The sequence below is a fragment of the Dendrobates tinctorius genome, unplaced genomic scaffold (genome assembly GCF_039654945.1).
Source record: "Dendrobates tinctorius isolate UK_male_01 unplaced genomic scaffold, ASM3965494v1 ptg000034l, whole genome shotgun sequence".
NCBI classification, from domain to species: Eukaryota; Metazoa; Chordata; class Amphibia; order Anura; family Dendrobatidae; genus Dendrobates; species Dendrobates tinctorius.
Genome location: NW_027361702.1, coordinates 24,854,510 through 24,882,500, shown reverse-complemented (window position 1 = coordinate 24,882,500; position 27,991 = coordinate 24,854,510). Strand labels below are relative to the sequence as shown.

The 27,991-nt window shown below is 42.9% G+C and overlaps 1 protein-coding gene across 4 annotated transcripts in view; it reads right to left on the bottom strand.

The window, feature by feature from the left end:
• Positions 1-24,486, bottom strand: part of LOC141087572 (keratin, type I cytoskeletal 18-B-like) — a 47,454-nt gene extending 22,968 nt beyond the window's left edge. The window contains exons 1-2 of one of the 4 annotated variants that reach the window (XM_073573170.1): positions 24,469-24,486; positions 2,100-2,431 (exon numbers count right to left, since the gene is read on the bottom strand). In XM_073573170.1, the coding sequence (XP_073429271.1) occupies positions 2,100-2,414 (315 nt within the window). In that variant the 5' untranslated portion in view covers positions 2,415-2,431; positions 24,469-24,486. Of the gene's footprint in view, positions 1-2,099; positions 2,784-9,354; positions 9,576-10,834; positions 10,899-24,468 lie in introns of those variants that run through there. The other 3 variants (XM_073573169.1, XM_073573168.1, XM_073573167.1) reach the window with 3 other exon arrangements.
• Positions 24,487-27,991: the final 3,505 nt, after the last annotated feature.

Here is a 27,991-nt window from a genome sequence, read left to right as displayed (position 1 = left end):
CTTAATAACTCAGGGGTGTAGAAGTATTTCCATTGTATAAAGAAGAGTTTCTGTCAAATATTTACTTCCAGATCCTGATCTATGTTCATGTTAGCTTTAAGGCAGGTTTTAGACATCTACGAATATTTGGAGGGGCATCTACAGAGGATATAGAGGTTTACGTCATACCCACACCCAGAAGAGGGTCAATATTAGTACACTGTGTAAATGCAATGTTATGGTTGACAGGCCAGTAGGGTTTAAATGAATATCCAGCCTTCAATGTCATTTAATTACTTTTTTCTAACCAGGTTAAATATTGTTTATATGGTTTGGGTGGTTTTCATTCTGGTTGCATAGAGACATACACTTAATAGACTGCAGTCAGGCTGCCTAAAGCAACCATTAGAGGGAGCTAAAGAGCTTATTGCATACACTGTGCATAAATCTCAATAATAAAGTTGTGCGCAGTGCTCTCCTATGCCACCCTAGTGGCGATTGCAGGTAGCTAAGGTACGTCATTTTCTACAATGTGTCTTTTCTAAATATGTATCAGAAAATTGGTGAAATATGTTAATAAGCACACAAAATGATTTACTTTAAAGGGGTTTATGGTTTCAGAAAAGCTTTGTCCCACAGCGTAGTTTGTTTGAAAACCAACCATACTGCACCTTACTCATTGATCCCAGATCCAGTGTTGAGTCTCCCCCGCTACTCCCAGTGTCTGTCATTGTCTGCAGCATTGACTTCACGTCAATAGTGCTGCAGTCAATCAGTGAGCTCAGCGGCTCTCCTTGGGTTGACAACACAAGCTACTAAGTTCACTGATAGGCACTATCGACATGACATCAGCACTGCAGATAATAACACTCACAGGGAGCAGAGGCAAAAACTCAGTAGTGGACCTGTGGAGGGTATGTAAAGACCCGTTTTTTTTTTTAAAAACCCATAAACTGCACCTGGGGACAGAGGTTTTCCAAGACCATAAAACCCCATTAAGACTAAGCTCACACGTTGCGGAATTCCCGCGGAAGTTACCGCGAGAATTCCGGAATTCCATTCTGCGGGAAAATCGCATTTTAAATTCCTGCGATTTTCCCGTGGAAAAACTAGCGATTTGCAAGCGTAATTAGCTTTCAGAATGCTAGCGTTTTCCAAGCGATCTGGAGCATCGCTTGGAGAACTGATTGACAGGTTGGTCACACTCGTCAAACACAGTGTTTGACGAGTGTGACCAACTTTTTACTACTGATGCTGCCTATGCAGCATCAGTAGTAAAAGATAGGATGTAAAAAATATTGTTATTCTCACCTTCCGGCGTCCCGCGCAGCCTTCCCGCCTCTCTCCACGCTCCCGGCATCTTCTGGTCCCAGTAATCCTTTGCGCGAATGACCACGAGACGTAGCGCTTCCGCAACGTCATCCCGAATGATCGCGAAACGTTGCGCTCCCGCGAGACCGCAACGTCATCGGTCATTCTCGCAAAGGATTACTGGGACCGGAAGATGCCGGGAGCGTGGAGAGAGGCGGGAAGGCTGCGCGGGACGCTGGAAGGTGAGAATAACAATATTTTTTATTTTAATTCTAATTTTTACAGGGGTATGATACCCACAGCCCGGAGGACAGTCTCCCCTCCTCCGGACCGTGGGTACCATCCGCAAATGTTCTGCTTACTTTTCGCATGGTGGGCACAGCCACATGCGGAAAGTAAGCAGAACAATGCATTCCTATGTGGGCGGAATCGTGATTCCGCTAAATTAATGAGCATGATGCGTTTTTTACCGCAAAGTGATTCTGCCGCAGGAAAAAATGCAGCATTAGCACAGCATTGCGGAATCCCATAGGATTGCATGGGATGCTTATTTTTCGTGGCAAAATCGCACGTTTAAAACTGCCGCGAAAACACAAAAAAAAGTTACGTGTGAACGCAGCCTTAATGGTAAGGCTAGGTTCACATCTGCACGTACACTAAACATTTCCAGCTTTTTGTTCCATCATAGGGGAAAATAAAATGACGATGTGCTGGATCTGCTAAAATTGAGTATAATGGGGTCTGTTCAGGTTCTGTCACTGGGTGCGCTGATATTATGGACATCACAGTCAGGCTTCTTCATGTCTTACCTGCTTTTTGAGGGTATTAATCAGAGTGAAGTAATCACTGTAGTCTTTCTTCACTGCAACATCTTCTGATAATTTCTTTCGGATCTGGATTTCCAATTGTTTATTTGATTTTTCCAGAGCATTGACCTTCTCCAGGTAACTGGCAAGTCGATTGTTGAGGTTCTGCATCACCTCTTTCTCATTTGATCCGTGAGTGAGTGAAGAACTGAAAACTTGAGCTGGAAACTCAACCCAAGGTCTTCCATTGTAAGAGACGTGAGCTGAGGAGGTCCGAAGCTTGGAGGGACTTCCGCGCAAAGAACACTGGGTGGCCATCAGAGCTTGTATGGACTCTGAAGAATCAAAACAGCAATGAATGAAAGTGAAACATATGAATAGATGATGCAAGGCATACAGTAAGGAATTGGGGAATTCCAAGCTTGTGGTCACAGACACTGAGAACAAACAGTTGAAGCCTTCAAAAAAAAACATCAAGACCCCTTCAGTAATGGTTACAGATTTTTCAGGTCATGATCTCAGACAAAGGACTTCTTTGAAAGTTCATTTTATCTTAATCATAACTTATCACAAATCCATAAAATTGCCCACTAAAATCAATGGCCATTTCATAATAGTTTTGTGTCTGTGGTTGTGAGTCATAGACCTGCAGTAGTCACTTTATTCAGAGAACTGGTGATCATCCCTAGCCCCGCAGACCTCCACCCCCACCAATGTTATCTGGTGCCAAATACATTTTTGTAAAACATAATTAGCTACAATCTGCTAGTCATACTAATACGAATCGGTCGGCTATCTTTAAGGAATTCTTTTTTACCTAAATTAATGTATTTGAGGCTGAAAATCGTTTTAGTAATTCGGTGTCAATAATTTTGCATTGTTTGGCTTTTACATAGGTTTTTTGTGTGTCTGTGTATTCAATTTTGATGTGGTTTGTGGTCATAAACCTGCTGAGAGGGGGTGAGGAAAGAACAGATGAAAGATTTACAAACTAAATATTATAGCAAGCTGACTGATGGATTCTAAGTTAACTCACTCCACAGCCATCAATTAACAGTGTAAGGCCGACGTCACACTGGCATAGAATACAGACGAGTGCTAAGTGAGAAAGCATCGCATAGCACTCGGACCAGTGTTAACCCCTTTACCCCCAAGGGTGGTTTGCACGTTCATGACCGGGCCAATTTTTACAATTCTGACCACTGTCCCTTTATGAGGTAATAACTCTGAAACGCTTCCATGGATCCCGGTGATTCTGACATTGTTTTCTCGTGACATATTGTACTTCATGTTAGTGGTAAAATTTCATTCATATAACTTACGTTTATTTGTGAAAATAACGGAAATTTGCCAAAAATTTTGAAAATTTTGCAATTTTCCGACTTTGAAATTTTATGCCCTTAAATCACAGAGATACGGCACACAAAAAACTTAATAAGTAACATTTCCCACATGTTTACTTTACATCAGCACAATTTTGGAACCAAATTTTTTTTTTTGTTAGGAAGTTATAAGGGTTAAAAGTTGACCAGCGATTTCTCATTTTTACAACACCATTTTATTTTTACGGACCACATCACATTTGAAGCCACTTTGAGGGGTCTATATGATAGAAAATACCCAAAAGTGACACCATTCTAAAAACTGCACCCCTCAAGGTGCTCAAAACCACATTCAAGAAGTTTATTAACCCTTCAGGTGCTTCACAGGAATTTTTTGAATATTTAAAAAAAAAAAATCAACATTTAACTTTTTTTCACAAAAAAATATTTCAGGTTCAATTTTTTTTATTTTACCAAGGGTAAAAGGAGAAATTGGACTGGAAAAGTTATTGTGCAATTTGTCCTGAGTACGCTGATACCTGATATGTGGGGGGAACCACTGTTTCTGCGCATGGCAGAGCTCAGAAGGGAAGGAGCGCCGTTTGACTTTTTCAATGCAAAATTGGCTAGAATTCTGATCGGACGCCATGTCACGCTTGGAGAGTCCCTGATGTGCCTAAACAGTGGAAACCCCCCACAAGTGACCCTATTTTGGAAACTAGACCCCCCCAAGGAACTTATCTAGATATGTGGTGAGAACTTTGAACCCACAAGGGCTTCACAGAAGTTTATAACGTACAGCGGTACAATTAAAAAATCATATTTTTTCCACAATAATGATCTTTTCACCCCCCAATTTTTATTTTCCCAAGGGTAACAGGACCCTAAAAGTTATTGTGCAATTTGTCCTGAGTACGCTGATACCCCATATGTGGGTGTAAATGACTATTTGGGCGCATGGCAGATCTCGGAAGCGAAGCAGCGCCATTTGACTTTTTTGGCTGGAATTGAGATCGGACAACATGTCGCGTTTGGAAAGCCCCTGATGTACCAAAACAGTGGAAACCCCCCACAAATGACACCATTTTGGAAACTAGACCCCCCAAGGAACTTATCTAGATGTTTGGTGAGAACTTTGAACCCCCAAGGGCTTCACAGAAGTTTATAACGCCCGGTCGTGAAAATTAAAAAAATTGTATTTTTTCCACAAACATGATCATTTAGTCCCCATTTTTATTATTTTCCCAAGGGTACTAGGAGAAAATGGACCCCAAAAGTTGTTGTCCAATTTGTCCTGAGTACCCTGATACCCCATATGTGGGAGAAAACTACTGTATGGGCCCACGTCGGGGCTCGGAAGGGAAGTATTGACGTTTTGGAATGCAGACTTTGATGGAATGCTCTGCGGGTGTCATGTTGCCTTTGGAGAACCCCTGATGTACCTAAACAGTGGATACCCTCCACAAATGACACCATTTTGGAAACTAGACCCCTTAAGGAACTTATCTAGAAGTGTGGTGAGCACTTTGAACCCCCAAGAGCTTCACAGAAGTTTATAACGCCCGGGCGTGAAATTAAAAAAATCATATTTTTTTCCCACAAAAATGACATTTTTGCCCCCAATTTTTTATTTTCCTAAGGGCAACAGGAGAAATAGGACCCCAAAAGTTGTTTTTCAATTTGTCCTGAGTAGGCTGATACCCCATATGTGGGGGTAAAACACTGTTTGAGCGCATGGCAGAGCTTGGAAGGGAAGGAGCACAATTTGACTTTTTCAACGCAGAATTGGCTGGAATTGAGATCAGACGCCATGTTGCGTTTGGAGAGCACCTGATGTGCCCAAACAGTGGAAACCCCCCAATTCTAACTCCAACCCTAACCCTAATCTCAGCCCTAACCGAAGCCCTAGCCCTAACCCTAGCCCTAACCCTAATGGTAAAAGGGAAATAAATATATTTTTTAATTTTATTATTTTTCCCTAACTAAGGGGGAGATAATGGGGGGTTTGATTTACTATTTATGGCGGTTTTTATTTTTGGCAGCTGTCACACGTTAAAAGACGCTTTTTATTGGAAAAATAGTTTTTGCATCACCACATATTGAGAGCTATAATTTTTCCATATTTTGACCCACTGAGTGATGTGAGGTCTTATTTTTTGCAGGACAAGTTGACGTTTTTATTGGCATCATTTTCGGGCACATGACATTTTTTGATCGCTTGTTATTCCGATTTTTGGGACGCAGAATGAACAAAAACTAGCGTTTCATGAATTTCTTTTGGGGGCTGCGTTTACACCGTTCCGCGTGCGGTAAAATTGATAAAGCGGTTTTATTCGTTGGGTCAGTACGGTTACAGCGATACCTCATTTATGTCTTTTTTTATGTTTTGTCGCTTTTATGCAATAAAAACCATTTTATATAAAAAATAATTATTTTTGCATTGCATTATTCTGCGAGCTATAACTTTTTTATTTTTTCTCTGATGATGCTGTGTGGTGGCTCGTTATTTGCGGGAAAAGATGACGTTTTCAGCGGTACCATGGATATTTATATGCGTCTTTTTGATCGCGCGTTATTGCACTTTTTGTTCGGCGGTATAATAATAAATCATTATTTTTTGCTTCGTTTTTTATTTTTATTTTTTAAGGGGTTCGCTAAAGGGGTTAACTAATGGGATAGTTTTATGGGGCAGGTCGTTACGGACACGGCGATAACAAATATGTGTACTTTTATTGTTTTTTATTTCCAAAAAATGAATTTATTAGGGAATATTTTTTTTTTAATTTATTTAGCGATTTTTAAAAAATTATTTTTACACTTTTTTTTTTAACTTTATTAAGTTGTCCCAGGGGGACATCACTGTCCTGTGACAGATCGCTGATCTGTCACATCACAGATCACTGTGACAGATCAGCAATCTGTCACAGGCAGTGTGCAGGTTTCCTCCTTGCCTGTGATTTGCAGGCACTGAGGAAGCCAGCTCCCTGCAGGCCCCCGAAGGTCCCCGTCGCCATCTTGGATCCGGGGATCTGCAGGGAAAGAGTTCCCCGCAGTAGCGCTGCACATTGCGCTGCCGTGGGGGACTCAGGGAAGCACAGAGGGAGCCCCCTCCCTGCCGATGCTTCCCTTTAACCCCCGGTATACCGCGATCGTGTTTGATCGCGGTGTGCAAGAGGTTAACATGTCGGGGGCGGTCCGTAACCGCCCCTGACACATAGTGCCGGGTGTCAGCTGTGATAATCAGCTGACACCTGGCTGCGATCAGCGGCGCTCACCACATGGGCGCCGCTGATCGCGCTAGACGTACTATCCTGTCCATGGGCATAGGGGCCCGGGTCCCATGGACGGGATAGGACGTCTGATGTCAGAAAGGGGTTAATTTATGGGGCAGCTCACATCACCGTATTTTTTTCTCGGGCGTATTCTGCGTGCATGTAAAATAGCAGCATACTGCGATTTTACGCGTATATCGGCCGAGTCTCACCAATGCAAGCCTATGGGTGTGAGAAAATAATCAGACACCACACGGACCATGCAAGTGCTGTCTGATGTTTACGCACCGGTGTCCTTTGAAAAGCCGGAAATTCATGTGCGGTGTACAGTAAAATCACACTGACAGCTTAGAATAGAATACACATAGGATACATAGATATATAGATGTCAGTGACACACACATAGATATACAGTATGTATATATATTGCATAAATAGATTAAAAGCCGGCAAATCATCTGACATGTACAGTATAATCACAGAGTTACAGGTTAGAACAGAATAGATAGAATAGATATATATAGTGGATATGGAAAGTATTCCGACCCCTTTACATTTTTCACTCTTTGTTTCATTGCAGCCATTTGGTAAATTCAAAAAAGTTCATTTTTTTCTCATTAAGGCTACTTTCACATGTCCGTCGGTGGCATTCCGGCGCCATGTGGCAAAAAGATGGAGTGCCGGATCCAGCCGTGAACGGAGGGACCGGAAGTATATGCGGCGCATCTTACGGCGCCTGACACGGCTATGTTGCAAAGGGGTCACCAGGGAAGAAAAGGATCCAGGAGCCAGTGAACGGGGTATGAAAAAGAGAGAGAACGTGGTATGAAAGAGAGAGAGAACAGGGTATGAAAGAGAGAGAGAGAGAACGGGGCATGAAAGAGAGAGAGACCGGGGTATGAAAGAGAGAGAGAGAGAACGGGGCATGAAAGAGAGAGAGAGACCGGGGTATGAAAGAGAGAGAGAGAGAACGGGGCATGAAAGAGAGAGAGAGAACGGGGTATGAAAGAGAGAGAGAGAGAGAGAGAACGGGATATGAAAGAGAGAGAGAGAGACCGTGGTATGAGAGAGAGAGAACGGGTTAAAGAGAGAGAGAGAGATATCCGGGCATGCGCACAGGGTAAAACCATGCATGCGGTGGCCGGATCAGGTAGAAGTCTGATCCGGCGGCCGGAATGTGCCATTGAGAAACATTGTCCCGCAGAGCCGGAAGGGCCGCATACGTCCATGTCCGGCTTTTTTCGCCGGACAAAAAAACGCTGCAGCACCCGTCCTGTCCAGCCGTCGGACAGAGGAATTCAGCCGGATCCGGTGAATACCGGAACAAACGGAAGCACATGCGGCGCGATCCGGCGCATGTGCTTCTCAATGACAAAAAAACGCATCCGGCGGTAAAAAAAACCGGATCCGTTTTTTTACACACATGCCGGATTGTGCCTGACGGCACAAACCGGATGTGTGAAAGAGGCCTAATGTACACTCTGCACCCCATCTTGACGGAAAAAAACCCCCAGAAATGTAGAAATTTTTGCAAATTTATTAAAAAAGGAAAACTGAAATATCACCAAATGGCTGTAATGAAACAAAGAGTGAAAAATGTAAAGGGGGCCCCCATTACTAACCCCATGGTCACATTGTAAGAAAACACAGACACCAAGAAAAAAGTCCTTTAATTGAAACAAAGACACAGACTCCTTTAGTAATCTCAATTAAACCATACTTACGCCCTTGCCTAATTCCACAGAAGCCTTCGATCTCGTGTAATAAAGCTAAAATAAAAAAAAACAACAATATACCATACCTGTCGGTCGTTCTGTCCCACCCCGTAATCCATATCTGGGGGAGAATTAGTTTTCAACCTGGACGGTGGCAAGATGCGACCGGCCAGGCAGAGAACCACTAGGTAATGAGCTGCTGCGAGCACAGCGTCAGTGACGTCACTGAGGCTGCGCTCCCAGCCGGCCTGAAGTGTGGTGACCTCTGGACCGTGGGAAAATGCCATTGATGAGTTCACTGCAGTTCAAGCTCAGTGTCTTCACAGCAGATTACCGTGAAAAATTGGCCGTGATGTGCTGGCTTTTAATCTATCTAGCATATATATACAGCTCTGGCAAAAATTAAGAGACCACCACTTCAAAACCCTGTCATGGGCAGCCAATTCGCCAGACCTGAACCCCATTGAAAACCTCTGGAATGTAATCAAGAGGATGATGGATAGTCACAAGCCATCAAACAAAGAAGAATTGCTTAAATTTTTGCGCCAGAAGCAGTGTGAAAGACTGGTGGAAAGCATGCCAAGACGCATGAAAGCTGTTTTTAAAAATCATGGTTATTCCACAAAATCTTGATTTCTGAACTCTTCATGAGTTAAAACATTAGTATTGTTGTTTCTAAATGATTATGAACTTGTTTTCTTTGCATTATTTGAGGTCTTTAAGCACTGGGTTTTGTTTTTTAATTTTGACCATTTTTCTTTGTCAGAAAAAAAATATAAAATTTATTGCTTGGAAATTCGGAGACATGTCAGAAGTTTAGACTAAAAGAACAATTTACATTTTACTCAAAAATATACCTATAAAGAGAAAGATCAGACAAACTGAACATTTGAAAGAGGTCTCTTAATTTTTGCCAGAGCTGTATATATATTGTAAAGATTGTACTCACTCTGCTGCAGCAGGAGGACAAACAGGAGGCGTACTTCTTTAAAAGAGTCCGTGTGGGTTTATTTGCTCCATAAACCCCAAAGCAACAACACAAGGTTACCAGTCTTTACATCAGGCAGACACAGCATTAATGTCCATAGCAGAGCTGTGTCTGGAGCCACAGACACAGGAAGGCTTCTCCTTCCCTGCACACAAACCACTCTGTAGTGTCCCACCTGGACACATGGAAGTCTGTGCACATTGCCAGACTCCTAAACACTCACTGCCAAGTGCTAAACACACCTCCATTATGTAGGCTTTAACCACACCCCCAGGTGAGGTATGGACCACATGGGCTGGTCACATGGTCATGACCTCACTGCAGGTCCTGAAACACCTGCAGGTCCTGAAGGAAAACGGGTACAGTCAGCACGCTCACCCAGAGGTGAGGTAATATGGGTAGCCAGACCCTCCCATCTCTCATAGCTACCCGCAATCCGGACCCAGGTGCACTAAAGGACATATTAGTGCTCATGTGCACTACAGACAAAATACTTCCGGTTGCATTACAGGGAACATCCATCCCTGTGACATATACCTCCCATTAACCACGTGACCATCAGTCACACCACTATATATATACAGTATATATATATATATATATATATATATATATGTGTGTTTTTTGAAGAATATTTTGTTTTAAAAGAATGTGTAAATGACAGAATTGTTGTTTGTAAAAGCTCATGCTAAAATCGCATTGCAATTCAATAGCAATCGCAATGCATTCGGATGTAAATCGGATGCTAAGTGTGAGAAATCGGATTGCACTCGCATTACACTCCTGCGACTCTGGGCAGGGAGACTCGGACCGATTTTCCGTACGGCAAGTGTGACGCTCGCCTAACACAGAGGCTATAGAAGGCAAACGATGCAAAATTTGTAACGAAAGCAATTACATGCGCTTAAGTACAAAAAAAATCTCCAAAACGTGGACAACCCCTTATATACTGTATATCATATAGAAACTAATGTATTGCTTTATTGAAACCTTGACCTAATAAATTTCGTAGCTAAATGCTGATTTATGACCAAAGACTACATCAAAGTACAGCGGAACTTTGATGTGGTCATAAATCATCACAGAAAAAGACACATAAAAGTTACAAACTCCTAGTCTGAAGGAGCTTGCCGACAAATTCTCAGCAGGAGTGCAACTATATTATGGTGCAGGGGTTGCAATCACATCGGGACCATACCCAGATTGGTAATATAACCAACCGGGCATTTTCCCGCTGGGCCACTGTCATGTGGGCCGCGGGCGGCAGTGCCCACTCATCTGGCCACTTGCCAGCTGATGTTCCTGCCACCGGCCCTCTGCGGGCACGGCGGTTATAGTTTCTAATCCTCCCGGGATTTTTCTATCCCGCACTGCAGGGAGATAAGCCGCCACACACCCCATCCTAGCCCTAGCTTGAGACCTCCCCCCCGCAGCCACTCACAGCGTCGCTTGCCTGCTCTCTTCTCTGTACACAGGACCTGTGATGAGGTCACAGGAGAGGTGGAGTCAGGGGTCACATGATCAGGAGCCTTTGTCCAGACCCCTGATCATGTGACCCCTGACTCCGCCCCTCCTGTGACCTCATCACAGGTCCTGTGCACACAGCCCTGCCTCTTGGTGTCTGCCAGACTCTGCTGTGCTGGTTGTCATGGTGTTGGATGAGGTAAGTATGTGTGGGGTCAGGAGGGGTTTACAGGGTAGATGTAGCAGAGCTGTGTGTGTATGAGGTGTACGGAGCGGAGCCGTGTGTGTACGAGGTGTACGGAGCGGAGCTGCGCGTGTACGAGGTGTACGGAGCGGAGCTGCGCGTGTACGAGGTGTACGGAGAGGAGCCGCGCGTGTACGAGGTGTACGGAGAGGAGCCGCGCGTGTACAAGGTGTACGGAGAGGAGCCGCGCGTGTACGAGGTGTACGGAGAGGAGCCGCGCGTGTACGAGGTGTACGGAGAGGAGCCACCCATGTATGAGGTGTACGGAGAGGAGCCGCGTGTGTACGAGGTGTACGGAGAGTAGCCGCGGGTATACAGAGAGGAGCCACGAGTGTACGGAGAGGAGCCGCGTATGTATGAGGTGTACGGAGAGGAGCCGCGCGTGTACGAGGTGTACGGTGCGGAGCCGCGTGTGTATGAGGTGTGCGGAGCTGGATGTGTATAAGGTGTATGGAGAGGAGCCGTGCGTCTACGGAGAGGAGCCGCGCGTGTACGAGGTCTACGGAGCAGAGCTGGATGTGTACGAGGTGTACAGAGAGGAGCCGCGCGCGTACGAGGTGTACGGAGCAGAACCGCGCGTGTACGAGGTGTACGGAGCGGAGCTGGATGTGTATGAGGTGTACGGAGCGGAGTCTGCTGTGCTGGTTGTCATGGTGCTGGATGAGGTAAGTATGTGTGGGGTCAGGAGGGGTTTACAGGGTCGATGCAGAGCAGAGTGTGTATGAGTTGTACGGAGCGGAGCCGTGTGTGTACGAGGTGTACGGAGCGGAGCCGCGTGTGTATGAGGTGTACGGAGCGGAGCCGCGTGTGTACGAGGTGTACGGAGCGGAGCCGAGTGTGTACGAGGTGTACGGAGCGGAGCCGCGTGTGTGCGAGGTGTACGGAGCGGAGGCGCGTGTGTATGAGGTGTACGGAGCGGAGCCGCGAATGTGTACGAGGTGTACGGAGCGGAGCTGGATGTGTGCGAGGTGTACGGAGAGGAGCCTCGCATGTACAAGGTGTACGGAGAGGAGCCGCGCGTGTACGAGGTGTACGGAGAGGAGCCACGCGTGTACGAGGTGTACGGAGAGGAGCCGCGGGTGTACAGAGAGGAGCCACGGGTGTAGGGAGAGGAGCCACGCGTGTGCGAGGTGTACGGAGAGGAGCCGCGTGTGTATGAGGTGTGCGGAGCTGGATGTGTACGAGGTGTCTGGAGAGGAGCCGTGCGTGTACGAGGTGTACGGAGCAGAGCTGGATGTGTACGAGGTGTACAGAGAGGAGCCGCGCGCGTACGAGGTGTATGGAGCGGAGCTGGATGTGTATGAGGTGTACGGAGCCGAGCTGGAGGTGTACGGAGAGGAGCCGTGTGTGTATGAGGTGTACAGAACGGAGCCGCGTGCGTACGAGGTGTACGGAGAGGAGCCGTGTGTGTACGGACTGGAGCCATGTGTGCACTTGGTGTACGGAGCGGAGCCGCGTGTGTATGGGGTATACGGAGCGGAGCCGTGTGTGTACGGAGTGGAGCCATATGTGTACGGGATGTACGGAGCAGAGCCAAGTGTGTACGAAGCATACAAAGCGGGCTTTTCCCACGGACACAGGAGTACACGGCGGAGCTCCGAGGAGCATTTTAAAACACACATGACGTTCCACTGGAAGTGATATGCTGGAAGCTGATCAGAAATTAGATAATTTCATGAGGAGATTGTGACGGAACTAGGAATGCTTCAGTTCCATCACCATGTCCTCCTCCGACAGCGCGGACAGCGGGATCGGCTTGGAATCGGGGATACCGGCCATGTGAGCGGATCATGATATGTCCTGCACCGGGAGGCTCAGGTGGGCACTACAATGGGAGCCGGGCTGCTATAGTATCTTTATAGAATCTTTCTTTATTTCTTTCTTTTTCTTTCTTTCTCTGTTCTTTCTTTCTCATTCTCTGTTCTGTCTTTCCCTCATTTTCTTTCTCTCTCTGTTCCTTCTCTCTCTCTCTCTGTTGTTTCTTTCCGCTCTTTCTTTTTCTGTCCTCTCTTTCTTTCTCTCTGTTCTTTCTTTCTTTACTTCTTTCTTTCTCTCTCTGTTCTTTCTCTGTCTCTCTCTGTTCTTTCTTTATTTCCCCTCTTTCTCTCTCTCTCTGTTTTCTTTTTTCTCTCTCTCTCTGCTTTCTCTCTTCCTTAGTGCCAGTCAGTGTGCCCATAATGCCAGCCACTGTGCCCTCAGTACCAGTCAGTGTGATCAGCAGTGCTAAATGGGTGCGGTTGGGCGTGGACATGGGTGTGACTGTTGTGAAATGGGTGTGCCCGGGGCGTGGCCTAAAATTTGCAGCTGCGCACTGCGCACGCCGCTGTCTTTCGCCTTCAAAAGTTGGGAGGTATGATAGGGGCGGCTATGATCAGGGGGTCTGGTTGCCCAATAGAGAGCAGTTCTGCCAGGGATTCTGTAATCATGCATACAAAAGGGGACAGAGCTTTGGGAGGAGTACTGTACCTAAACGCAATAAATAGAACTGAGCTGAAATACTGGGCACAGCTCTGACTACATGTTATATAGTCGTGTTAATCTCCTCTCACTTCTTGTAACCTACAAGTGTACAAAGAAATTATATAGTCACCATGTGACTAGTGGGCCTGTGTAACTTCAAATGCCAGGGCTGAATTTTAGTCCCAGTCCGGCCCTGATCGGGACCCCGGACATTAGGGAGTCCAAAAGGTCCCTTTAGTCCATATGAAAAGACCATTAATATTGAAGACCTTCAATAGTTAGAGGCCATGTTGGAGATTTTGCATTGGGTCCCACGAGTTTCAAGTTGCGCCAATGATTCTCAGGTAACTTATTCTGCAGCCAACAATGTGTCAAGATACAAAACCCTGCAAAAGCCAAAAGGTACAAACTTTTTTAAAAAACCCTGTTGTAAAAATGATTTTTACCCCAAAATATATGCATCTAAAGTAAAAATAAATAAATTGCCCCAAAGTGGTCCATATCCTGTAACTTAAAATAATTGTGTTATTAATTTGTGTTTGCTTATAGTGGTACCATGTTCCATCGCGCTGTAGAAATTGGCCACAATAATACATTATTACTATTCAGGACTACAACACGAATCTCCTGTTACCCAGGTAGTGCGTATCACCGTCTCTGACCTCTATTCTTCTCCATAGCACCGAGTCCATTGTTTGAAGGAAACTTGTCAAGTGAGAATACCAGGTTTTCACCCGCTGTATCCACCAGCTCAGTTGACAGTTCCCCCACGCAGTCAGTTTATATGACCTTTTGGTATCACGCATAGGATGCCACTATGCATACTTGCTTATGCACTCGAATAAGCTTACCCTAAAGACTCCTGTATGGATTTATGCTGCTTCTTCCTGTAATAAAACTCTATATTTTGTTGAAGACAAAAGCATGAATTTTGCATTTAGGCAACTGACTCACTTTGTGGCAAGGAAGAGCATTTACCTCCACTTCTGGAATGGTCAAACCCCTTCAAAGTATCAGCAGTTAGGTGAATAAGGTCCCCTGCCATCATGCTAAAAATTGCCAGTTTTTCTACTCATTTGATTCCCACTGCTCCCCTGAGTATTCCGTTTCTGTTCTTTTTTAAATCTGCCATACGGCTCTAGAAATTTGAGCCTTTTTATTTAATGCTTTTTTTTTTTTTTTTTTACAAGGGGGGTGTGGCCCACAGAGTAAGACACACCCCAGAGGATCCTGACACGCCTCCTTAGTAAAGACCATAAAAATTGGCACTAAATAAAAAGGCCCAGATCTCTGGAACTGTATGGCAGATTTTAAAAATATAAAAACCCGAAAACTCAAGGGGAATAAAGAAAATGGAAAAACTGACCACTTTTGATCTAGTGATCATGGCAGAATTGACCTGAAAAGAAGTCAGCCATGTTTAAAATTTTCTTCCGACAGTCATGATTAGTCTGAGAACATTGTTTTTATAAAATAACATTCCCAGAAAGATTGTTCATCCTTTGTCTGGTGTCATGGATGAAAGAATCTTCTCTGCCGATATATCTATGATTTATCTCAACAATAGTTCTGTAGTTTTTTATGTCTCAGAATAGATGAAGCCACCAAAGTTAAAGGGGTTCCTCTCTGTGAAAAATCCTTTTTAGAAGGGTCCCTTGACTATAAGCTGATCACAAAGTACCGTATATACCTGCTGGGACCCCGAGTAATAAGCTGTGATCTGTTGGTGGAGGCTGAAAGTAAGTGTTCAATTTCCCTGCTCTGCCACCTCTGGCCAATGCGGGACCGGTCCTCCAGTTAGAAAACATGGTTGCTCAAGAAGCCGGATGGGGAATGGCAACATTACTACTCGATAGGGAATAGGGGCATTATACCAGGAAAGAGCCGTGGATCGGGAACATTCGTACTGGATGGGGACATTTTTACATTAGAGGGGGACACATGTGTCTTTACAGGATTTAGAATGCGATGAGAACCCATACACCTAACCAATATGCAGGTGGCAGGCACAGGTCTAAAGTTTGCACCAGCGCCCATAAGACTCTAGTTTACATCACTGGAGGCAGACAGATTTGGCGGTGGCTCACACGGCTTCTTTCTAGCAGCCACAGACTACTGCTAATGCTATAATGCTACTGGACCAGGGTCCTACCAAATTATTTCCCATCTCTAATTAAATTCCCTTTAAAACATTTTCAAGTAAGGACAATGTATAGACTGAGACAACACTGACACTATAATGTCACCGGGCTTTTAGATTCCTCCACTGCAGTAAAGTCATAAAAAAAGCACAAAAACCTAATATACATGTTATCATGCCTGAAACATTAAACACCCACTGGTAATCCATAGGTATGGGGTTTCTTATGCATGGCTTGGCTTACGCTGGAGGTTCACACAATGGCCATTGTAATAACCTAAAAAAATGTACTCTGCACAATTCATAAGTGATCTGCTTCTACCCCAAGGGCAACCACCTGTTCATAGCATCAACCGTAACTGTATATTTCCACTGTGAAGGCATGTGCAAACATTTACTGTATATTTCCCATGCTATATTGTTTCAAGCGTCGTCCCTGGTTAGAGCCAATACAATAGACAGACAGTGAGATGAGGAAGGATCATCTGATGGAAAAATTGAACGTATTCTATTAAATCTATAGTGACACCAAATCTCTACGAAAATATCACGCAAAATGTGAGAAAAAAATGGTCTACAGGAGAGGTAGTAACGGAAGAGGAACGATATAGGGGATGTGAGGAAACTCTGTCTATCTATCTATCATAGATCCATCTATTATCTATCTATCTATCTATCTATCTATCTATCTATCTATCTATCTATCATCTATCTATCATCTATCTCTCTATCCATCTATCTATTATCTATCTATCTATAATCTATCTCTCTATCTCTGTATCTATCATCTATCTATTATCTATCTATTTATCTATCTATTGTCTATTGTCCATCTATCTATCTATCTATCTATCATCTGTCTATTATCTATATATTACCTACCTATTACTTATCTAACTATTATCTATCTAGTATCTATCATATATCTAAGAATGTCTCACGTGGGGTACCACAGGGCTCTGTCCTGGGCCCTGTATTGTTCAACATCTTTATCAACGATTTAGATGAAGGAATTGAGGGTAAACTGATTAAATTTGCTGATGACACAAAGCTAGGAGGGATAGCTAATACTAGAGAAGAGAGAGAGAGGATTCAAAAAGATATAAATAAACTGGAGCAGTGGGCAGCAACTAACAGAATGGTTTTTAACAGGGAAAAATGCAAAGTACTACATCTGGGCAATAAAAATGAAAAAAGCATATACAGAATGGGAGGAATAGGGCTAAGCAACAGCACATGTGAAAAAGACTTGGGTATACTAATAGATCACAGACTGAATATGAGTCAACAGTGTGATGCAGCAGCAAAAAAGGCAAATGCAATTCTAGGATGTATTAACAAAAGCATACAGTCTAGATCACGTGAAGTCATTATTGCCCTCTACTCCTCTTTGGTCAGACCTCATCTGGAATATTGTGTCCAGTTTTAAACTGCACCACATTTTAAAAAAGACATAAAAAAACTGGAGCAAGTTCAGAAAAGAGCGACCAGAATGGTGACGACCGGTCCGCAAACTCTGTCTTATGAGGAAAGGTTGCAGGATTTGGGAATGTTTAGTTTGCAAAAGAGAAGACTGAGAGGAGACTTAATAGCTGTCTACAAATATCTAAAGGGCTGTCACATTGTAGAAGGATCAACTTTATTCTCATTTGCACAAGGAAAGACTAGAAGCAATGGGATGAAACTGAATGGGAGGAGACACAGATTAGATATTAGAAAAATTTTTTGATAGTTAGAGTGATCAATGAGTGGAACAAGCTGCCACGAGAAGTGGTGAGTTCTCCTTCAATGGAAGTCTTCAAACAGAGGCTGGACAGACATCTGACTGGGATGATTTAGTGAATCCTGCTTTGAGCAGGGGGTTGGACCAGATGGCCCAGGAGGTCCCTTCCAACTCTACGATTCTATGATTCTATCTATCTATTATCCATCTATTTATCTATTATCTACCTATCATCTACTCTATCTAGTAAATAGTAACTACAGACAGATTTGAGTAAATTGGAGAATTGGGCTGAAGCTGAAAAATGGCAAATGAGGTTTAACACAGATAAGGGAAAATGCAGAGTGATAATGTAAACTCCCCATTAAGTATTACCTGCCTAACCCAGGAAGAAGTGCAGAACCGCCTTAGTAAGATTAAAATTGACAAATCACCAGGCCCTGATGGCATTCACCCTCGGGTATTAAGGGAGTTAAGTATTGTGATTGACAGGCCTCTATTCCTTATATTTAAAGACTCTATAGAAACAGGGTCTGTTCCTTTTGATTGGCGGCAAGCAAATGTGGTACCAATATTCAAAAAGGGGTGTAAAAGTGAACCTGGAAACTATAGGCCGGTAAGCTTAACATCTGTTGTGGGTAAAATTTTTGAAGGGTTTCTAAGGGATACCATTATGGAATATCTCAATGTTAATAAATGTTTAACTCCATATCAACATGGATTTATGAAGGATCGCTCCTGTCAAACTAACCTGATCAGCTTCTATGAGGATGTAAGCTCTCAAATGGACCAAGGAGAATCATTGGATGTCATTTATCTCAACTTTTCTAAAGCATTTGACACTGTCCCACATAAAAGATTGGTAAGTAAGATGAGAAAGCTTGGGCTAGGGGAAAATGTGTGTTGATGGGTAGGTAGCTGGCTTAGTGATAGAAAACAAAGAGTGGTTATTAATGGGGCATACTCAGATTGGGCCAGGGTTACTAGTGGGGTACCACAGGGTTCTGTATTGGGCCCCCTACTATTTAATATATTTATTAATGATCTAGTGGATGGCTTACGCAGTAAAATATCAGTATTTGCAGATGATACAAAACTATGTAAGGTAGTTAACACAAAGGAGGACAGTTTGCAACTACAGACAGATTTGAGTAAATTGGAGAACTGGGCTGAAAAATGGCAAATGAGGTTTAACACAGATAAGTGTAAGGTTATGCACATGGGAAGGAGAAACAGATGCTACAATTACTTACTAAATGGGAGACTGCTCAGGAAATCAGATATGGAAAAAGACTTAGGCATCATAGTCAATAAGAAGCTAAATTGGAGTGCCCAGTGTCAGGCAGCTGCCACCAAAGCAAATAGGATCATGGGATGCATTAGAAGAGGTCTGGGGACACGAGATGAAAACATAATTCTCCTTCTGTACAAATCACTCGTCAGACCACACTTGGAGTATTGTGTGCAATTTTGGACGCCCGTGCTCAAGAAAGACATTACTGAACTTGAAAGGGTTCAAAGGCGGGCTACTAAAATGATAAATGGAATTGGTTCACTACAATACCGAGAAAGGTTGTCAAAATTAGGTCTATTTACTCTAGAAAAGAGAAGACTAAGGGGAGACTTAATATATATTTACAAGTATATCAGAGGGCAATACAGAGATCTCTCCAATGAACTGTTTGTACCAAGGACTGTGACAAGAACAAGGGGGCATTCTCTTCGTTTGGAGGAAAGACAATTTCTGCACCAGCATAGAAGAGGGTTCTTCACGGTAAGAGCAGTGAGGCTCTGGAATTCTCTTCCTGAGGAAGTGGTGATGGCCAACTCACTGAATGAATGTAAGAAAGGAATGGATGCTTTTCTTGTGAGTAACAGTATAGAAGGTTACAAATAACATAATATTATAGGTAGATGGTTGACCCAGCTTAAGGGAAGGAATTTTTTTCTCTATGGAGAAAATTGGCTTCTACTCTGTGGGTTTTTTGCCTTCCCCAGGTTCAACAATGCAGAACAGCTGCACTAAAAATAGGCTGAACTAGATGGACATAAGGTCTTCCTTCAGCCTTCAAAACTATGTTACTATTATCTATGTATTATCTATGTATTATCTATCATCTATCTATTATCTATATATATATATCTATTACCTATCTATTATCTATCTATCTACAAAAAAGAGAGTAGAAAGCTCACCAACGCTGATTATCTGCTGAAATGATCCAACACGGTGGGTGTAGTATTCAGCTGGCAGACTTCAGCGATAATTAGATATATATCACATATATACTTTTATCTTAAATAGAACTGCAACAATGATAGAATAATAATGCTCAACATATCAATTCAAGAAAAAGTTAAAGGGAATCTGTCACCCCATTTTTCGAGTATCAGCTGCCGGCACTGCCATTAGGGGCTTATCTACAGCATTCTGTAATGCTGTAGATAAGTCCCTGATGTAACCTGAAAGATAAGAAAAATGAGTTTTATTATACTCACCGGGGGGGCGGTCCGGTCTTGGTCCGATGGTTGTTGCGGTCCGGCGCCTCCCATCTTCTAACGGTGATATCCTCTTCTTTGCTGCCTGTTGTGGCTCCTGCGCAGGCACACTGCTCTGCACTGTTGAGGGCAGAGCAGAATACTGCAGTAAGTAGGCGCCGGACCTCTCCCGGCGCCTGCGCACTGCAGGACTCTGCTCTGCCCTCAACAGGGTAGAGCAGTGCACCTGTGCAGGAGCCACGACAGGCAGCAAAAAAGAGGACGTCACCGTTAGAAGATGGGAGGCGCCGGACCGCAAGACTCATAGGACCAAAACTGGACTCGGACCGCCCCGGTGAGTATAATATAACTCATTTTTCTTATCTTTCAGGTTACATCGGGGGCTTATCTACAGCATTACAGAATGCTATAGATAAGCCCCTGATGGCGGTGCCGGCAGCTGATACTCAAAAAATAGGGTGACAGATTCTCTTTAAAAAAGTTTTTTAAAAAGGTTTTATTCTCTGCCCCCAAAAAACACATCAAACATTTCCCCATGCTGACATCATCATACCAGAGTAATAATTGTAGGAAGATCATTTTCTCCCCTTCACTCGCCATTCTTTATATGATGTGGTGGCAGGAGAATTGTATTTCTTATTATTTTAATCCATTTCTGAGAAATCTGACTTGGTACGGACGATATGTCGACGACCTGTTTATTGTTTGATCTGGTGACATATTGTCTACGCCTTCATTCATGTCATATCTGAATTCTAATGATCTCAATTTGAGATTCATACAGTATCTCCTGGGTGACCACATTCCTTTTCTTGACTTATATTTTCAAGGTGATCAGGTGGCTGAATCACCTTCACTATACGAATGGCAGATAAAGGTGGCATGGTGGTAGTATTGGATACTAATGTTTATCTAACACAGATCACACTCTTGCTGGAAGATTCATCTATTTATCATAAATATGACCCAAAGTCTAACATTCAAAAACACATCACCAAAATCATCCAGGATGGTGTTTCTTTGGGGATTCTCACCTCATCACAGAGAGGCTATCTATTGGTGAATCATCTGATTACTCCAATAATGCATTCTCTACCTAAGATACACAAAGCAACAGATCCACCACCAATGAGCCCAGTCATCTTGTGGTACATCTATACCACAAGATGTTGCATTAGAGGCTCTAAAACACCATCTTGTTAAACACAGTGAATATTCTGAGGATTTATATCTTTATATGATTCAGGTCACACAATTTATGATGGCATGTAATTATTTTTCTTTTGATGATAAGTTTTTGGTTTTTTTTTTGCAACACAGGGGAGTTAAACACTCACCCTCTTCAGCCATTTTGGTAATGGCTTTTTGGGCAGAAAATTATTTGTACAATTATGACAACCCCTTGACTTCCCACATATTCTGGTGTTGCAGATACATAGATGACATGCTATTCATAAATAGGGGGAATGTATCTGCCATATTAGAATTAGTTTGATACCTCAATTTTAATCATTGTAATTTGACCTTAAGGCTGTGTTCACACACAGCGTTTTTTTCGTGTTTTCCCCTCGGATTTACCAAAAAATCCGCTGAAAAAACGCTTACAAGAAGCTTCCCATTCATTTTAATGCATTTTGCACTTTTTGTGCATATTGAAGCGTTTTTTTCAGCAAAAAGAACGCTTTGCAGTAAAAAACGCAGCATGCTCATTAATTTCACGGAAAATTCCGCATTTCTAGCTATTTTCTATGTGTCTTGGGACATGCGGAAAAAATCGCGGCAAAAACGCGCAACATTGGGCAAAAATCGCAGCAAAAAACGTGCGTTTTCTGGGAAGGAGTCCGGTTTTTATGCAGAAATTTTCTGCATACGTGTGCACATAGCCTAACCCATTCTGCTAACTTGTTGTCTGTTTCTTTCTTAGATTTACAATTGGGGGGCATACGGTGAAATCCACCCAACGGCATAAAACCTGGTTAGAACATTCTGGTTTTTATAAATGTGGCAGCAACACATGTTGCACTTGAAAGAATTCCATTATCACATGCATGTTCACAAATCATGACGAGTCACAACAATTTAACATAAAACGGTATATAAACTGCTATTATCAAAACGTGCTCTACATTATTAGATGCATTAATTTCTCACACATCCATGCACTTTATTGCCTGCCATAGTTGCTCTTCTACCTTTCTGAGAGTGTTCGGCATGGAAAGAGTGCACAGACTACCTAGAGGTGGCGACATGAAAGACGTCTGCTAACCAGGGAGGAATGCTCTAAAAGAAATTATGTATCATTGTAGATCTGTTAATATTGTTAATCCCTTGCGATACACGTGTATTTTTGTGATTTATTGTTAAGAATTGAGTTTTTAACATCACATGTTTTTAATTAGTAACATGTTTTGTTGAAGTAATTTCATTGGTTGTAATGCCTATTACGGCACTAAGACTTACCTGTCATTAGCTGTGAAAAAGAACACAGAGACAGTGTTTGAAACGCGTAGCTCTCACCATATAATCCTTGGTGTCATGTTTGGAGAATAAAGATTTTGCATTTCAGAAGCTGGATTTACTTTTTTCTTTTGAATACGTTCACTTGGGACCACACATTTCCCAGTTTCCATACACCATTAGTTGTCCAAGTATCTGCCTCCAGAGATTACTGTAAATGAAAGGGGTCATTACCAGTAAGAGACATGTAGATAAGGAGAGCAGACTGTCAGTCATTACATGTCTCACACTGGTAACTCCCCTTTCATTTATAATAAGCTCTGGAGGCAGATTCTCAGGGAGATCTATGTCTGGCCCATAGATCTCAACCACTCATTTACATATTACTGTAAATGAAAGGGGTCATTACCAGTATGAGATATGTAGATAAGGAGAGCAGACTGTCAGTCATTACATGTCTCACACTGGTAACTCCCCTTTTATTTATAATAAGCTCTGGAGGCAGATTCTCAGGGAGATCTATGTTTGGCCCATAGATCTCAACCACTCATTTACATATTAAGAAAAATATGGATTACTCTAGAATAAAACGTCAGATCGCAGATAAAAAAAAAACACAGCTTGCACCCAACCTGAATAGAGCAGGCTCACCTCCTGAACCTTCTCTATACTATGTGACCTGTACCCTATATATGACATACATTCATGGCTCATGTCAGAAAGGGGTTAGCATTTTTTTTTAATATATTGCCCTATTCTTCTATAAAAGCCACCATTAGACACATCAGACTGCTGTCAGCTAAACCCGCTGATTAGATAAGGGCAAAAAGTGGGTTGGACATGTTGAATTTTACTGACCAATCCACTAGATCTTGACACAGTTGACTCTCCCTGCCCATTGAAAACACATGGACTCTCATCCAAGTCGAGCATGCATGTACAGTATAAGGGACTGGAGGCTTAGTAGAGAGATAGATGTTGGTCAAATGACCGTTCAGCCGAAAAATATCCAAGGGAAAAGATTGAGAAATTAAATTGTGAACAGGGCTACACAATGCTATGGAAAACTTTGGAGCCATATAAGCAACATGAAATAAATGAATAAAACTGCAACTTTAGGGTAAAATATAGAGGTTACAATAAAATTCTTCTGATTTACCTACAAACTGTTCTTTACTATTAAAAGACGTAATGATATATTTATAATGGAATTGCAAAGAAAACACAAACAAGGGCAAGTAGTAATAGAAATGTAACGATAGAAACGTCATAATAGAAATATAATAATAAAGGAAATGTAATAATAGTAATAGAAAAGCAATAATAGAAAAGTAATAATAAAAATGTAATAATAGAAATGAAATGATAGAAAAGTAGTAATAGAAGCAGTGATAGAAACGCAATAATAGAAATGTAATGATAGAAACGTCATAATAGAAATACATAATGGAAATTTATTAATAGAAACATAGTAACAGAAATGTAGTAATACAAAAATAATAATAATGGAAACAGTGATAGAAACGTAATAATAAAAATGTAATAATAGAAATGTTATAATAGAGATATGATAATAACGGAAATATAACAATAGAAAAATAATAGTAAAAATGTAGTAACACAAACGTAATAATAGAAATATAGTAATAACGGAAATATAATATAGATGTAGCAATAGAAATCTAGTAATGGAAATGTACTGTAATAATACAAACGTAATAATAGAAATATAGTAATAACGGAAATATAATATAGATGTAGCAATAGAAATCTAGTAATGGAAATGTACTGTAATAATACAAACGTAATAATAGAAATGCAATAATAGGCATGTAATAATAAAAATGGCATAAAATGTAAACAAATCAATTAACGCTAACATTAATGGAACGTCAGAATCCCAATCTATCCATAAATTACCCTGAAATACAACTGTCAGTACAGAAAAATAGACATTTCGCCATTGATTCAGTATAATAATGCATTCACGTGAGCCATCAATACAGCAATGAGGATGCATCAGCTCAGGCACTATTGGCACCATAGCACGCCACAGACAGTATATGGAGGAATGTCTGCCTACTGTACCTTGCTCCAGGCAGACCCAGGACTGAGCTCAGCTGTGCCTCCTCTGCACTTATATACAGACAGGGCTGGAGGGAGGGAGGAGGACAGGAGGATGGGAGCTTATTGAGCTCATTCACAGCTACCTGCAACATGTTTTCCAGTAAAGTCTTTATTTGGCAACCATACAGTAACAAGTACCCTATACAGTAAAAGTGACAGCCATGAATGTACATGTAAAGGTACACACCCTTGTGAGCACATAAGAAGATAACTAAAAATATAGATATGTACATAAAAAGACATGACAATATACAGAGAGCAGGATGTATTTACAGCCCGTGCCACCCTTGACTGTGCCGAGTTACCCAGGAAGATTCAGGATAGAAAAAATGTGGTCAAACAATCCGCGCTGCGAATCACTAAAGACTCGTATTTTAATAATCTTTATATAGCACTACCATATTCCTCAGCGCTTTACAGTTTGCACACATCATCATCTCTGTCCCCGATGGGGCTCATAATCTAAATTCCCTATCAGTATGTCTTTAGAATGTGGGAGGAAACCAGAGAACCCGGAGGAAACCCACGCAAACACGGGGAGAACATACAAACTCCTGGCAGATGTTGTCCTTGGTGGGATTTGAACCCAGGACTCCAGCGCTGCAAGGCTGCTGTGCTATCCACTGAGTCACCCACTGTATTAATAATCTGAGTTTTTAGTGATTCGCAGCGCAGATTGTCTGACCACATTTTTTCTATCCTGAATCTTCTATGTTGGTCCCTCGTGGATCTGTGGTTCTGCAGCAGCGAATCCTCCATTGCCTGTTACAAAACTCCATTTGGTGAGTGTATTACTTGCAATTGCTATCTGCACACCGGATAATGCACTATTGCGCTATTTCTCTTTTACAGCAATCTTTGAGTTACCCAGGAGCACTATTGTACACAGAGTCCACACCCCACCGCTGGCTTGACTTAGAATTTATATTCATGGAGTGGAGAAATAGTTGAAAAATTGGGAATTTTAATATAAAGCATGTGCTTGATTATATTTGGGGTTTGCTATGATGATTGTAAGGCTTTTGTCCCTGAATCTATTGTTTCTCACTGACAACGCAATGGGGTTTAAAACTAAAGCCTTTGTGATGCCTTCACATCTAACCACTTAGAAGTCTTGATCACTGTTAACCATAGCATATAAGGGGTTAAGCTGTTGCAATCAGAGCTAGTTCCAATTGCAACAGTTACTGACAGGTGTCTGCTGTGTGAAACAGCTAGCAACCATAATGTATGGAGCAAGGTCAGTGCGTGAGTCCAATCCATGCAAATTCTCAGGGCTTCTGTCTTACATACTGTATATGGTGGCTGTCATAGAGAATAATTAAAATCCACACAGACATTTCCAGAGAAGGGGACATATCACCCTCACGTTGAACATATGAGGAGGATAGAAAACTAATTATAACTGAGGAAGAGAAAAACTAGTCAAAACAGGAAGTAAGAGAAAGATCTGACAATTCATCTTCATTGAAGTAGCGCCCCCGGCAGTGACCAGGTAATGACAACATAAGTTTTTCTGTGGGAAAAACACACTGATGCTGAGATTTGTTTACTTAGTAGCATAAGCTTCCTCTGATCAAAGTGATCAGGTAATTAAAAGAAGAGAATCTCGCAGTCCAGATGGTTCCACCGGTATGTGATGAATATTGGGGTTTGCATCGATCCGATATTTATGGGAGATATATTTTCATCGTCGCAGTGAAGGAACAAACATAACGTATTCACTCACATCAACATAAGGTCATTCTAACCCCTTCAACTTAATAATACTCCAATGGATGATGCTATACAGGCCATGTTTGATGTCTAGATAAGCATAAAATTGCAATAAGACATGTGGCAACAATGTCTACTGCCTGAGACATCCAGGGGTGAATATATCCTATAAGTTGGGGAACTCAAAAAATCCCAGAACAAACCTAGAACATCCCACAATCAACTTCCACATGAGCTCATCAAGGGGACGTATGTGAGAAAGGTCGGACTGGCCCACTGTAGAACCGAAGGATTATCAGGTAGGCCCAGGCAATGACATCTGCTGGCATACAGTGCAGGCTGACTAGGGCCTTGCTGCCCCAGGGACCCCAGTCAGTGGCGTGTCATTAATAGTAGCACACTACACAGCTGCTAAGGGGCCTGTGAGTCAGGGGGGCCCGCCCAGCTCCAGCGGTGCAGCAGCAGCGGAGAGCAGTGGGTGACAGGAGGCAGGAGCCATCTGCTGCTGCTGCTAAAGCCTGTGCCCGCTGCTAAAGAGAAATGAATATTCACTGCTCCCCATGCCCATGAGCGTGGAGAGCAATGAATATTCATTTCACTTTAATAGCAGGCAGTTTTAGCTGCAGCTGCTGGTTCCTGCAGCAGCTGGGCGATCACATGTGCCCGCTACTAAAGAAAATGAATATTCACTGCTCTCCATGCCAATGGGAGTGGACATCAGTGAATATTCATTCCTTTTAGTAGCAGGCACATGTGATCGCACAGCAGCAGGAAGCCAGCGGCTGCGGCTAACACTGCCCGCTATTAAAGTTAAATGAATACTCACTGCTCTGCACGCCTATAGTCCCATAGAAAATGAATATTCACTGCTCTGAGCATGGGGAGCAGTGAATATTCCATCAGCTGTCCTTGGCTTGTAAGCAGCGCATCACATTACTGTCATGCGCTGCTTACAAGCTGAAATTAGCTGCTGGCATCAGAACAAGATGCTTTGAGTGAGGGCAGGGAAGGTAAATATAATGGTTTATTTTTTTAATGTTTTTTGATGGGGGCAATGCATACCAGGATGGGGATGGGGGTCATTCATACCATGATAGGGATGAGGGAGATATTCATACCAAGATAGGGATGAGGGGACCATGTATCAGAATGAGGGGGCCATTCATACCAGGACAGGGATGAGGGGGGCACTCATACCAGGATGGGGATGATGGGTCCATGCATACCAGGTTTCGGATGAGGGAGCCATGCAAACCAGGATGGGGATGAGAGGGCCATACATACCAGGATAACATACCAGGAAAGGGATGAGGAGACAATGCATACCAGGATACGGATGAAATGGGGCAAGCATACCAGGATGGGGATGAGGGGGCCATGCATACCAGGATGGCAAGGGGAGCCACACATAGCAGGATGGTGATGAGGGTGTCATACCAGGATAGGGATGAGGAGGCCATGCATACCATGATGGGTATGAGGGGGCCATGCATTCCAGGATGGGAAGGGGGGCTATGCATACCAGGATAGGGATGAGGAGGCCATGAATACCAGGATAGGGATGAGGGTGCCAGGCATACCAGGATAGAAATGAAGGGACACTATATACCAGGATGGGGGTCTTGCATACCAAGATGGTGATGAGGGGGCTGTTAGGCATCGGGTTCCTTTCACTGCACAGCAGGAATCCCGAGCCTTGCATTCGGCCGTCTCCCATTCCTCTCCGGCCGCAGAGGAGGCTGCTCAGCAGACTCATCGATCCCAGCGC